The sequence below is a fragment of the Symphalangus syndactylus genome, chromosome 5 (genome assembly GCF_028878055.3).
Source record: "Symphalangus syndactylus isolate Jambi chromosome 5, NHGRI_mSymSyn1-v2.1_pri, whole genome shotgun sequence".
NCBI lineage: Eukaryota > Metazoa > Chordata > Mammalia > Primates > Hylobatidae > Symphalangus > Symphalangus syndactylus.
In genome coordinates this window covers 146,264,518-146,278,263 of record NC_072427.2, presented here as the reverse complement: position 1 = coordinate 146,278,263, position 13,746 = coordinate 146,264,518, and the positions used below count along the sequence as shown (strand labels likewise).

At 38.8% G+C, this 13,746-nt stretch overlaps 1 protein-coding gene across 2 annotated transcripts in view; it reads right to left on the bottom strand.

Annotated features, from left to right (window-relative positions):
• The window catches only part of PZP (PZP alpha-2-macroglobulin like), a 73,717-nt gene that overhangs the window by 14,248 nt on the left and 45,723 nt on the right, over positions 1-13,746 (bottom strand). For both annotated transcript variants that reach the window (XM_063639689.1, XM_055280729.2), the window contains exons 16-22: positions 8,086-8,250; positions 7,533-7,638; positions 3,535-3,682; positions 2,621-2,849; positions 1,629-1,755; positions 1,164-1,285; positions 64-115 (exon numbers count right to left, since the gene is read on the bottom strand). In XM_063639689.1, coding sequence (XP_063495759.1) covers positions 64-115; positions 1,164-1,285; positions 1,629-1,755; positions 2,621-2,849; positions 3,535-3,682; positions 7,533-7,638; positions 8,086-8,250 — 949 coding nt within the window. The remainder of the gene's footprint in view (positions 1-63; positions 116-1,163; positions 1,286-1,628; positions 1,756-2,620; positions 2,850-3,534; positions 3,683-7,532; positions 7,639-8,085; positions 8,251-13,746) is intronic.

Here is a 13,746-nt window from a genome sequence, read left to right as displayed (position 1 = left end):
AACTTGAGGTTTATACCCCTTTGTGGCTTTGATCTCACTATGATTATGAGGATGGACTCTTACCTGAGGCACAGGTCATGGAACTGAAAGTCTTTTCTTGCTCAATACCTTCAGCCTTGGATAAAAAGAAAGAAAAGGAGAAAAGATAGAAATATCCCGGTGACAACAGAACAACCATGGATTCCTTTCTTTGATGGGTGGGGTTTATGCGAATGATGTTTACCATCCTACTCTTTTTTTTCCAACTTTTATTTTAAGTTCAAGGGGACATGTGCAGGATGTGCAGGTTTGTTGCATAGGTGGACGTGTGCCATGGTGTTTTGCTGCACAGATCATCCCATCACCTAGGTATTAAGCCCAGCATCCACTAGCTATTCTTCCTGATGCTCTCCCTCCTCTCACTCCCACCCTCAGACAGGCCCCATATATGTTGCTCCCCTCCATGTGTCTATGTGTTTGCATCATTCAGCTCCCACTTATAAGTGAGAACATAACATCCTACTTGTTATTGAATTATTACAAATCCATAAAACATTGAAGAACCAGGGAGGGTGGTAGAGAGAAAATGGGAAGAGATCATAAGGGCAGTAAATCAAAGGTAATGGGTATGAGAGATATGTGAATCTTAGGAGAGAGGTGGAGATCAAGAAGTTGCACTCAATGTAATCCCAGCACTTTGGGAGGCCAAGGAGGGAGGATCACGAGGTCAGGAGATCGAGACCATCCTGGTAAACACGGTGAAACCCCGTCTCTACTAAAAAAAAAAAAAAAAAAAAAAAAAAAAAAAAAAAAAAAATTAGCCAGGCGCCTGTAGTCCCAGCTACTCGGGAGGCTGAGGCAGGAGAATGGCACGAACCCGGGAGGCAGAGCTTGCAGTGAGCCGAGACTGCGCCACTGCACTTCAACCTGGGCAACAGAGCAAAACTCCGTCTCAAAAAAAAAAACAAAAAAAAAAAAAAAGGAAATTGCACTCAAATAATTTGTGAAAAAAACTTTACAATAGCTGGCAATGTTGTCTGCTGCAATGCTTTTAGGATAGGAAATTCCATTAGTCTCACAGGATGTATTGTGTGAGCATAATACTAATGGTTCTTTGTTGTCTCAAGAGTGACCGCCCGGTGTTGCATTCTTACAGTTGTTAGGGACTCCCAAAAATATGTTACCTCCACCAACAGGGTTTTGATGACTGTGTCTTTTCTTTTAATCTCAGGGACCTCAGCAACCTCATTTCCACAGAGTTCTAGGGACTGCATTGCCTCTGCACTCACTGAGAAGTTCACATTCCCTAAAACAAGGAATATTGAAAACATGAGTATCCACTTTGATAGTCCAATCACCTTTAAGGGCTACACCTTAAACTTACAATTGGCCAGAATAGAAAATAAGGCTAAAAAAACCCAAAAAACCCACAAGGTTAATGTACACTGAGTAGCCAATGTCCAAGAGCAGTGACTATGGGGACTAGCTTGGGTAAGAACAGTGGGAGGAGGTCATAGTGGATAGAAATAGGAAAAAAATTAACTTTATATAATTATATCTATGGCAAATAAAACAGAGAATATGATGAAAAAAGTGCTCTGCCAGCCACCATCCTTGATTGATAGGTCCTTTTGGGTACTGTCACTCACCCAGAGTTTTAGGAGTCACTGTCCAAGACAAGGTTTGCCTCTCATTTCCACAGATACAATAGGATTCTTCTCCCTTTGTATTTTGGGAAGCTAGGAAGGCTGGAGAGGCTTTCAGCTGCACACTGACCTATCGCCCCATGTGAGGCAGAGACAGAAATGATCAGAATATGGAACGACGTGAACATGTAGAATTGGGGCCAAGTGTGAGATGCTGCAGTAAATTGGGATTGCAAGAAAAATGTATGTCACATAGATTCATCCATACTTTAAGAAGCATGGAAATGGCAATGATACAAATCAAGATTGGTTGTGTATTAGGAGGATTTGGCATTTGCCTTAGGGTAGATTGTGGACGTGCAGGCTTGGCAGTGGCAGAGGAAAGGGAAAAGCAGTGATTGTATATTGCCCTAGGGAGTACTATCTGCTGCTATGTAGATTTTCTTACTGTTTCTTCCTTCCTCTCTTCTCCTATTTCTTACAACATATATTACATGTCTACTCCATAAAAGACATAAAACACTGGGAATGGTAGATGATAGGCTCCCGATCTTGAGGAAAGATGACCTATATACAACCACTATTACATAATTTACAAAGAGATAAGTGCTATAAGATAAACTAAAATTATATATTTTGGAGAGTTCAAGATGAGGGGTTGGAGAATGACACTTGTGGAACTGAGAAAGATGAGTTGTGTGTCAGCTTCAAGAATGTTCCTGGCATAAAACCTAACTTGCAGCAAAGAATTCTGCAAGCACTAAGAAATAGAAAAGCAAGGTGTGGCTTAGAGAGCCATGGTTTAAGCACCCATAGCATATATATCATTGTATTATCTTTCTGATCATGTCCTGCTTTGCATAGCACTAATTATTCACAGTGCTAACACACAATCCCTTGAATTATCCTTAGTCTCAGGAACAGAATCAGTAGCTGACTGATCAAAGGAATCTTTTGTTCTACCCACCTTTCCTGTTCACCCTCATTTCCCTTACCCGGATGCATTTGGGAAGGTAGTTTAGGACCGTGGCCTTGAGTGTGAAGACCTCTCCACGAATCACAGAGTAAGGCATTGTGAGCTCCACAAAGAAGGGTTGGAAGGCTCGGAGAGAGGCAGTGGAAGAGATACCAAGTCCAGCATCTTCGGACAGGCAGAAGGCCCCTGCCTTCCACTCGGTGATGGTGTCAGGGACTGTTACTCCTACCTCAGCCACACCTGATGAGCTGGGGAGGAGGGCAAGTGAAGAATAGAAATAATGAATATAAGCCACCTTTTCTCAAGTGAGAATCGATACGCATAAAGCTAATGTCAAGAACTGAATCCACTTAAGGGTACATGGGTGTGTGCGTTCGTGTGCACACTAGATTATGTCCTGGGATCTGAGTTGGGAAAATGAAAGCCACTAAATGGTACCTCTCCCCCTTATCAACAAATGATCATATCCCACATGTCTGTACTTTGAATAAAAGTATTTGAATTGCGATTCATTTTGGTCCTTAACTTCCCTTGCTATTGTATAATCCCATAAATAAGCATTTTTAAGAATCATGACCGACAATTCGACCGTTGGATTAATGTAGCCTGATTTGTTTATGTGCCTGCTCGAGCCCTGATATTTACAGAAGGCTCCCTGAATGACATTAAGCAGTACATATAGAACTGAATATTTATAGTTCTCATGTCTACTATTTGACAGTATCAGAAATAATTATTTTAGAATTGCTCAGCACTGAGACAATTGTATTAATAAGCCTATGCAATTGCAGCATTTTACTTAGGTTTATCCTAAAAAGTAAGAGGTTAAGATAATTATTCAGAACTTTTCAGGAAGATTGTCTTAGAATTGAAAGTGTTGGAGGAACAACATTCCCTCCCCTCCAGCAAATGGAGGAAAGTAAAGTTACTTACTCCACTGCCACCAACTCCCAGATCCAAGTCTCAGGAAAATAGCTTCGCACCGTTTCAGGGACTGGCCCTGAACTTTGTTCATTATTTAAGGGTATCACATATGCACCTAACTGAGGAACATATGGTCTCGCTACTACTCCTAGACCTGCTAAAGTAAGAGAAAATTGTCTAGTTAGGGAAAAACATTCATTAATTTCATGGTGCACATGTGAGACGTCAGAGAACAAATTTTCAGTTTTCCTGCTCAGACTGTCCTAAAAGTCTTGTAGAAGTTGTGGAACTTGGGAAATACTTTGTGATCCTTCATTCCCTGAAAAGAGAGGAGTCTTTGTCAAAGGTGGAAATTCTATATATCCTAGACATAGCATAATTTGATGTGAATGGAAGCTGGAAAAACAAGATCACTTGAAGACAGTTTTATGGGTTTTGTGGCGAAGGACCAGTTTCGAAGTTGAGACAGTATTGCTTCATTCTTAGAGAAACTGAGCAGGAATTGTAAAATGCTCTTTAGACATTGTGAGTGGTTGCTATACTGAAAATGAAATTACCAGTGGAGTGAACAGAATTTAATGATTTACATTCTGTGTACTGTATGGAAGTTTGCAAAACTGTTGTTCTCTGGGGAATAAGATTAGAGCATTAGATTTTATTCCACTTATTTTTTGACATCTGAAATAAACAATTCAGATGTCAAAAACAGATATTTCCATTTGGAATGGCTGTGTGGTTGAGACAAATCATTTACCAACGTGAGAGGGTGGAGAGCTAGACATGAAAGCAATTTTGTCCATGTTGTGCCTGAAATCATGCTTACTAATTGAATTTGATTTAAGATCTCCCTCCATGCATCCCATCTGATATTTCAGAAATACCTTGTGAAAGAATACTTATAAGGAAAAATATATTTCTAGCAATTTCACCCTAATAGTTTTCTCCACCGAAAAACGCATCAGTAGTAATTTCTTTGGTGAATATCATACACCTTCTTGCCCCATGTCCTTCCAAGTGGTAACGATTTCTATCTCTGACTCTGATTTCTCACTGATGTTCTGTCTTCTCTGTCTTCACTCTTCTCTTAAATATTGAAATATCTAAAAGGATGATGCACCTAAATGAACTGTTTTCCATTTTCTACTGGATATGTCAAGGGCCCTCCAACTCCTCCAGTTATTGCAGTTAACAAACCATGGCATTATGTGTTATTTCAACTCCATTTAGTGGACCATGGCTATATCCTTCCTACTCTTACTGTCAACTTGACTTTCCATGTATTCTTTCATAGTCTCTGTATCAAAGTTTTATTCTTCTGCATGCCACAACTAATAATCTCTACAGTAAATGCCTTTAAATCAGTTTCCCAGGACAAAAATCTTTTTTTTTTTGTTGCTTCCTTTCCCCATTTGACTTCATGAAAATGTGTTGAACTCTGGACTAAGCCACTCATACTCTGTTTTGTTGCTGATCCCAAAATACTTTCAATGGAATGTTCTGTTCATGGCTTAAAAAGGGCTGCTTAACCCAGCTTTGTAATACTTTTTTTTGACCTTTAATACCTTCAAGCAAACAACAACAAAAACAAAAAACCCCTGAAAATTGTCTTTTAATTTAGAATTTAGTGTGATTGAGACACATATAAAATCATGTCACTCCTCTTCTGAAAAGCTTCTTATTTCACTCATAGTATAAAAGTCAAGTCCTTACTATGACCTACAAGCCCCACACAACGTGGCCTCAAGTATTGCTCTGATCTCTCTCTCCAACTGCTCACACTTTATTCATTCTGTTCCAATCACACTGGTTCCCTTTTGCTGCTTAGAGTATTTCAGGCATACTCTCACATCAAAGCCTTTGAGAGATAGACTAGTGAGGAGGTTATGAACATGAGATTTGGAATCAAACTCCCTGACTTGAATCTACTGCATGCAACATCTTATTGGCTATGAGATCTTAGTGGCTGAGTTATTTAACCTTTCTGGGCCTCAGTTCTTCCATATGAAAAATGATGTTAAAAATACCTATCTTATAAGGCTACTGCAAGAATCAAGGAAATCTATCTAAACTCATCTATCTATACCTATCCATCGATCTATCAATCTATCAATCATCTATCTCCCTATTATCTCCTGGAGCATAGAAAGCACTGCATAAGTATTTTCTATTATTGATATTGTTTCCTAGGACTATAACACTCTTATTCCAGAGAGTCATATGGCTTGTTGTCTTCCTTCACGTTTTTGCTCAAATTTCACTCTCTTGTTAAGATCTTTACTGACCTCCACCCATTTAAATTTGTAACTTCCTTCAGTCTCAACATCCCTTCCCTACTTGATTTTTTCCATATAGTATTTATGACCTTATAGTGAGCCATATAATTTACTTGCTTATTTTGTTTATATTCTCTCTGTGTCTATTAGAACATAACCTTCATAGAGTTGAATAGTTTTGTTCATAATGTTTGTTATATAATCAGAAACTATGTCAGTAAATATTGAACACATGAGTTTAAATTTGTAACTTCTTAATTTTTATAGTTTCAGGTACTAGCCATGCTGCCTTTCATTGTCTAGCATAATTTTAGTTCCTTGTTTAGTTTAATTATTATCTTTCACTCTTCTTCTCTTTTAGGCACTACCAATGCTATTGAATTTATCTTCTTCATATGTACTGTTCTATAGCATCAAACACTTTCAGGGTGCATGATGGCTTCCCAAATAGTCATGGAAATGGCTTCATGTTGTTGAAGTCATTATCAAGAAATTTCACAAGATATTTCAGTTTTCTTAGCTCTTTTATTTCCTCCTATACCTGATTCATTTATAGCTACTAATTTCAATCCCTGTTGTGTATTCATCACACATTTTAGAAGCTCTTTTTTTTCTGAGTGTTATTATATGCCCCCAATTCCATTTTTAATAAATTCAAGAACATTTCCTTTCCCCCAAACCTCCATGGTTTAAACTTGAAGTTTCTTCTATGTAAATCTCATGGCTATTTTCCTTTCCCTTATTATCTATTCTCATTATTTATATAACATCTTAGTTACACGACAAAATCACATTTACCATTTTTGAGAAATTGTTTGAAATTTGTGCTATCATTGAAGGTATACTTAGAGATAAACAGTCCATGGCCCTTTAAAAGGTGTCATTTTCTTAATAATAAAGCTCATTTAAAGATGGATATTAATCTTAAATGCCAAGGAACATAGAAAATGCTATTTAAACAATCAAAGTTCTTAATTTGTGTTGGTGCATTATATTTAGTTATCTTACTGGGCATTTTGCAAGATCTTGAAGAACCATTAGTCAAATTCCTTCAATTTATTAATGAAGGATTTGAGGCATAGAGTGGAGATATGACACACCCACTTCACATATAGGACTTCTGATTTCCAATCCGAGCATATAAATATTTGTTAGCAGGTGGATGTCAGGAATATTTTGGAGAAAAAGGGAGTTGGATTCATGAGAGAGGGATGACAAATGGCTGGGTAGTGTTCAAGTATAAGTAGAACTGGTGATGGCACAGATGTTTTTTAATAAGTTCAAGGGTGTTGAAAAAGGCTGCTCTATTTGAATAGTGGTTTTGGCCATGGATTATGAGATATTTCTGTGATGTTCACGTTGTTTCTTGTCACCAGTGAAGCCCTTTGTCCTTCTTTATGTTTTTTAAAATACAGCATCCCTATGAATGTCTTTCCTGTTTCTATAATCAGAATTATTCTTTCTATTGTCAGCATTTTCCCTCTCTTACGGTACATCAGAATCTTGTATTTTATCTGATTTTGGGCCCTGAAGTATCTGATGTATCTAAAAAAAAATCTCTGATCAGTTCTAGCTATCACCAGCTAAGTCACCTCAGCAAGAAACAATTAATTTGAATCTTGGTTTCTTTGTGTGTATAAAGTAGAAATAGGGCTACATTATCTCATTTTAGCATTTTGGGCATAGTAATATTGTTGGACATGAAATAAAATTAAAAGCAAATTGCTATTTTACCTCCAGAGTGTCCTTGACCTATTACTCCTGCAGACGTGGAGGGGATGACTGAACACGACTTTGGTTTTCGGATTTTTGAGTTAGTGAACACCTTCAATCCCATCCCCTGGAAAAAAATAATTACTCAATCTACTTGTAAGCTTGATTAGAATATATAAAACATATTATCCTTAGAGACTGCCCTATGTAATTCCAGTAGCCTTATATTAATTCTATGGCAAAACACTTGACAGTAAATATAGAGTAGTACAATTACTAAACTTATGGATAACTAAGATTTTATTCTTTATTATTTTTTAAGTTGCAAAAAAAACCTAAATATAACTAAAAAGTATCCAGATGAATAGGCAGAGGTTAGATCTAGCCCTGATTCACAAACTGAGCTTTCATGTGATCCTGACAGAGACTTTCACCTTTTTACTGGCTTCATTTTTCTCTGCTGAAAAATGGAGAGGCAGGTCTACATAATTACTAAGATTATGAATAGATACAGAGTTTTAGTAACATTCAAAAAATCACAAGCCAGCATGTTAATAAGTAGTGAGAATTTTACCTTGAGGAAGCTATAAATATCTGCTTCATCATTACTTGATAAGGAAACATAGAAGGCTCCATTACGAATGAAGAAAGGATGGAGACAGTGTCCTTGTTCTTCCTCCTGCTGGTCCACATTGTCAGGAAAATTGGTGAGATCCTTCACAGTTAGCAGATTATATACCTGTAGCAGTAGGGAGATCAAAGGCAGAACTGTTACTTACTTTTCTTTTGAAATAGAATGAACTGAGAGAAATAAAATAATTGTCACCAATCTTTTCTTGAGTATGTCCATGTAGTTGGTACCTTAGAGATAGTTGAAGATTTTCCTTATATTTAACAGTGTTGTTTTGTTATAAACAAAACCTACTTGGGAAAATGCTTCCAAAGATTAACAAAATCTTAAGTTATGAAGGATTAATTAAAACTTCATTGTAGAGTCTAGAGGTAAAAATAGACCAAATATAGAAAGACGACCTAACTTGCATCTGTGTTTAATTAATACATAATTCCCTGAGGAATTTAGCTACATATTATTATTGCCACCTGTTAAACATCTATGTCTACTCAGGCTTATTCTCAGACAGAAAATCGTATAGATGGCCCATTAGAAGCAGCTGCAGTCTGCAGCACTTACGGAGTGGAATGAAAAAGCTTATTAAATTCAGCATCTTCAACTGAAATACCCAGGTTCTCACACTGAGACTGACTAGGCAAGCAACTTGAGCCACAGAGAACAATGAAAAGCAGCAGGGGTGGAGGTGGGGGAGGGCAACAGAAGGAACCCCCACCCCCAGCCAAGGGAAGCGGTGAGTGATTGTGTGACCTCGCCTGGGAAATCACACTTCTCCCAAGGATCTCTGCAACCCACGGATCAGAAGATACCCTTGTGAGCCCATGCCACCAGGGCTTTGGGTCTGATACACAAAGCTATGTGGAGTCTTGGCAGAGCAGCTGCTCAGGCACACAGAAACCCTGGAGTTTTACATAATCTGGCCCTGGGATCCCGGAAAAGGCAGGAAATCTGTTTGTATATATCCCTAGGAAGTGGGCTGAATTCAGAGAGCCAAAGAGCATCATCCTGTGGACCCCACTTCCACAGCACCTCACAGGTTAAGACTCACTGTCTTGGAATCTCAGCCAGACAACGGCAGTGAGTTGGAGTCCACCTGAGATGGACCTGAGTTCCTAGGGGGAGAGGTGGCTGCCATCTCTGTGGTTCTGAGGACTCAGCCACTCCAGCCTGCAGGCTTGGGGAATACAGATGGTCTGGATGAGGAAGGGTCCCCCACGATGCAGCACAGCTGCCTTGCCAGATTGTGATCAGACTGCTTCTTTAAGTGGGACCCTGATCCATTCCTCCTAATTGAGTGGGACTTTTCTGTGGGGGCTTCAGGTACTCCAGCCAGGGTTCTAAAGACAGAGCTTTCATCTCTCCCTGGGACCGAGCTCCTGGGGGGCAGGGGTGTCTGCCATCTCTGCAGTTTGCGACTCTGCCACTCCAACACACTGGCTTTGGAGAATACAGGTGATCCAGATGAGGAAGGATCCCACCCAATGCAGCCCACCTGCTCTACCAAAAAGCAGCCAGTCTGCTTCTTTGAGAAGGTCCCTGATCCCATTCCTCCTGACTGGGCGAGACCTCCCAATGAGGGTCTCTAGCCACCTCCAACAGTTGCATGTGGGCTGGCAACAGGTTAGTATACCCCCACAGGATGGAGCTTCTAGAGGAAGGCACAGGCTGCCATCTTTGCTGTTTCATGGCCTTTGCTGGTGATACCTCCAGGTACGGGAGAAACCAAAGCAACTGGGGTCTGGAGTGGACCCCCAGCAAACCTCGGCAGCCCTATGATAGAGTGGCTTGACTGTTAAAAGAAAAACAGACAAACAAACAGAAAACAATAGCATCAAGAAAAAAGACCCAACAAAAATCTAATTCAAAGGGCAGCAGCCTCAAGGATTAAACGTAGATAAGCTCACAAAGGTGAGAAAGAATTAATTCAAAAACAATGAAAACTCAAAACGCCAGAGTGTCTCTTCTCTTCCAGATGACTGTGACACCTCACCAGCAAGGGCACAGAACCAGGCTGAGGCTAAGAATTGACAGAAGTAGACTTCAGAAAGTGGATAATAATAAACTTTGCTGAGCTGTAACCCAATGAAAAGAAGCTGAGAATCATGATAAAACAATACAGGAGCTGGTAGCCAGAATAGCCATTTTAGAGAGGAACATCACTGACCTGATGGAGCTGAAAACCACATCACAAGAACTTCACAATGCAATCACAAGTATCAATAGCAGGATAGACCAAGAGGAGGAAAGAATCTCAGAGCCTGAAGATTATCTGTCTGAAATAAGACAGGCAGACTAGAATAGAGAAGAAAGAATGAAAAGAAATGAAAAAAACCTTTGAGAAATACGGGATTATGTAAAACGACCAAACCTATGACTGATTGGGATCCTTGAAAGAGGCAGGGAGAATGGAACCAAGTTGGAAAACATACTTCAGGATATCATCCAGGAGAATTTCCCCAACCTAGCAAGACAGGCCAACATTCAAATTCAGGAAATGCAGAGAAGGCCAGTAAGATACTCCACAAGAAGATCAACCCAAAGACAAAAAATCGTCAGATTCTCCAACGTCAAAATGAAAGAAACCATGTAAAGGGCAGCTAGAGAGAAAGGCCAGGTCATCTACAAAAGGAAACATATAACATTAATAGCAGACCTCTCCACCAAAACCATGCAAGCCAGAAGAAATTGGGGGCCAATATTCGACATTCTAAAAGAAAATAATTTCTAACCCAGAATTTTATACCTGGCCAAACTAAGCTTCATAAGCAAAGGAGAAGTAAGATTCTTTTCAAACAAGTGAATGGTTAGGAAATTTATCAACACAAGGCCTCCCTTGCAAGAGCTCCTGAAGAAACCACTACATTTGGAAAAGAAAGACCATTACCAGCCACTACAAAAACACACTGAAGTACACAGGCCAGAACACTACGAAGCAACCACATAAACAAGTCTGCAAAAAAGCATCACGATGACAGGACCTAATTAACACATAAAAATACTAACCTTAAATGTAAATGGGCTAAATGCCCCAGTTAAAAGACACAGAATGGCAAGCTGAATAAAGAGCCAAGACCCATCATCAGTATGCTGTCTTCAAGAGACTCATCTCACATGCAAGGACAGACACAGGCTCAAAATAAAGGGATGGGGGAAAATTTACCAAGCAAATGGAAAACAGAAAAAAGCAATCCTAGTTTCTGACAAAACAGACTTTAAGCCAACAAAGATCAAACAAACAAAGAAGGGTAGTATATAATAGTAAAGGGTTCAATTCAACCAGAAGAGCTAACTATCCTAAATATATATGCACCCAATACAGAAGCACCCAGATTCATAAAGCAAGTTCTTATATACCTACAAAGAGACTTAGACTCCCATACAATAATAGCGATAGACTTTAACACACCACTGACAATACTAGACAGATGATTAAGACAGAAAATTAACAAAGATATTTAGGACCTGAACTCAACTCTGGATCAAGTGGACCTGATAGATATCTACAGAACTCTCCACCGAAATTCAACAGAATATACATTTTTCTCATTGCCACATGGCATTTACTCTAAAATTGATCACATAATTGGAAGTAAAACACTCCTCAGCAAATGCACAAGAACTGAAATCATAACAGTCTTTCAGACGACAGTGCAATCAACTTAGAACTCAAGATTAAGAAATTCACTCAAAACCACACAACTATATGGAAATTGAATAAGCTGCTCCTGAGTGACTCTTGGGTAAACAATGAAATTAAGGCAGAAATCAAGAAGTTATTTGAAACTAATGAGAACAAAGAGACAATGTATTGCAATCTCTGGGATGCAGCTAAAACAGTGTTAAGTGGGAAATTTATAGCACTGAGTGCCTGCATCCAAAAGCTAGAAGGATATTAAATCAACAACCTAACATCTCAACTAAAAGGACTGTAGAACCAAGAGCATACAAACCCCAAAGCTAGCAGAAGACAAGAAATAGCAAAGATCAGAGCTGAGCTGAAGGAGATAGAGACATGAAAAACCCTCTTAAAAAAACAATGAATCCAGGAGCTGGTTTTTTGAAAAAAAGTTAATAAAATAGATAGACTGCTAGCTAGACTAATAAAGAAGAAAAAAAGAAAAGAATCAAGTAGACACAATCAGAAATGATAGGGGAATATCACCACTGACCTCACAGAAACGCAAACAACCATCAGCAAATACTATAAACACCTCTGTCTACATAAGCTAGAAAATCCAGAAGAAATGGATAAATTACTAGACACATACACCCTCCCAAGACTGAGCCAGGAAGAAACTGAATATTTGAATAGACCAATAATGAGTTCTGAAATTGAGGCAGTAATAAATAATCTACCAACAAAAAAAGCCCAGGACCAGATGGATTCACAGCTGAATTCTACAATAGGTACAAAGAAGAGCTGGTACCATTTCTACTAAAACTATTCCAAAAATTGAAAAGGAGGGACTCCTCCCTAACTCATTCTACGAGGCCACCATCATCTTGATACCAAAACCTGGCAGAGTCACAACAAAAAAAGAAAGCTTTAGGCCAATATCCCTGATGAACATCGATGCAAAAATCCTCAACAAAATACTTGCAAACCAAATCCAGCAGCACATCAAAAAGCTTATCCACCACAACCAAGTAGGCTTCATCCCTGGGATGCAAGCTTGGCTCAACATACACAAATCAACAAATGCAATTCATTACATAAACAGAACTAAAGACAAAAACCACATGATTATCTCAATAGATGCAGAAAAGGCCTTTGATAAAATTCAACATCCTTTTATGTTGAAAACTCTCAATAAACTAGGTATTGAAGGAACATACCTCATAAGAGCCATATATGACAAACACACAGCCAATATCATACTGAATGGGAAAAAGCTGGGAGCATTCCCCTTGAAAACTGGCACAAGACAGGGATGCCCTCTCTCACCACTCCCATTCAACATAGTATTGGAATTTCTGGCCAGGGCAATCAGGCAAGAGAAATAAATAAAGTGTATTCGAATAGGAAGAGAGAAAGTCAAATTATCTTTATTTGCAGATGACATGATTTTATATCTAGAAAACCCCATTATCTTAGCCCAAAAGATTCTTAAGCTGATAAGCAACTTCAGCAAAACCTCAGGATACAAAATCGATGTGCAAAAATCACAAGCATTTCTATACACCAACAACAGGCAAGCAGAGATCCAAATCATGAATGAACTCCCATTCACAATTGCTACAGAAAGAATAAAATACCTAGGAATACAGCTAACAAGGGAAGTGAAGGACCTCTTCAAGGAGAACTACAAACTACTGCTCAAGGATATCATAGAGGACACAAACAAATGGAGAAACATTCCATCCTCATGCATAAGAAGAATCAATGTAATGACAATGGCCATACTGCCCAAAGTATTTTATAGATTCAATGCTATTCCCATTAAACTACCATTGACATTCTTCACAGAATTAGAAAAATCTATTTTAAAATTCATATGGAGCCAAAAAGAGCCTGAATTGCCAAGACAATTCTAAGCAAGAAGAACAAAGCTGGAGGCATCATGTTACCCGACTTCAAACTTTACTACAAGGTTACAGTAACCA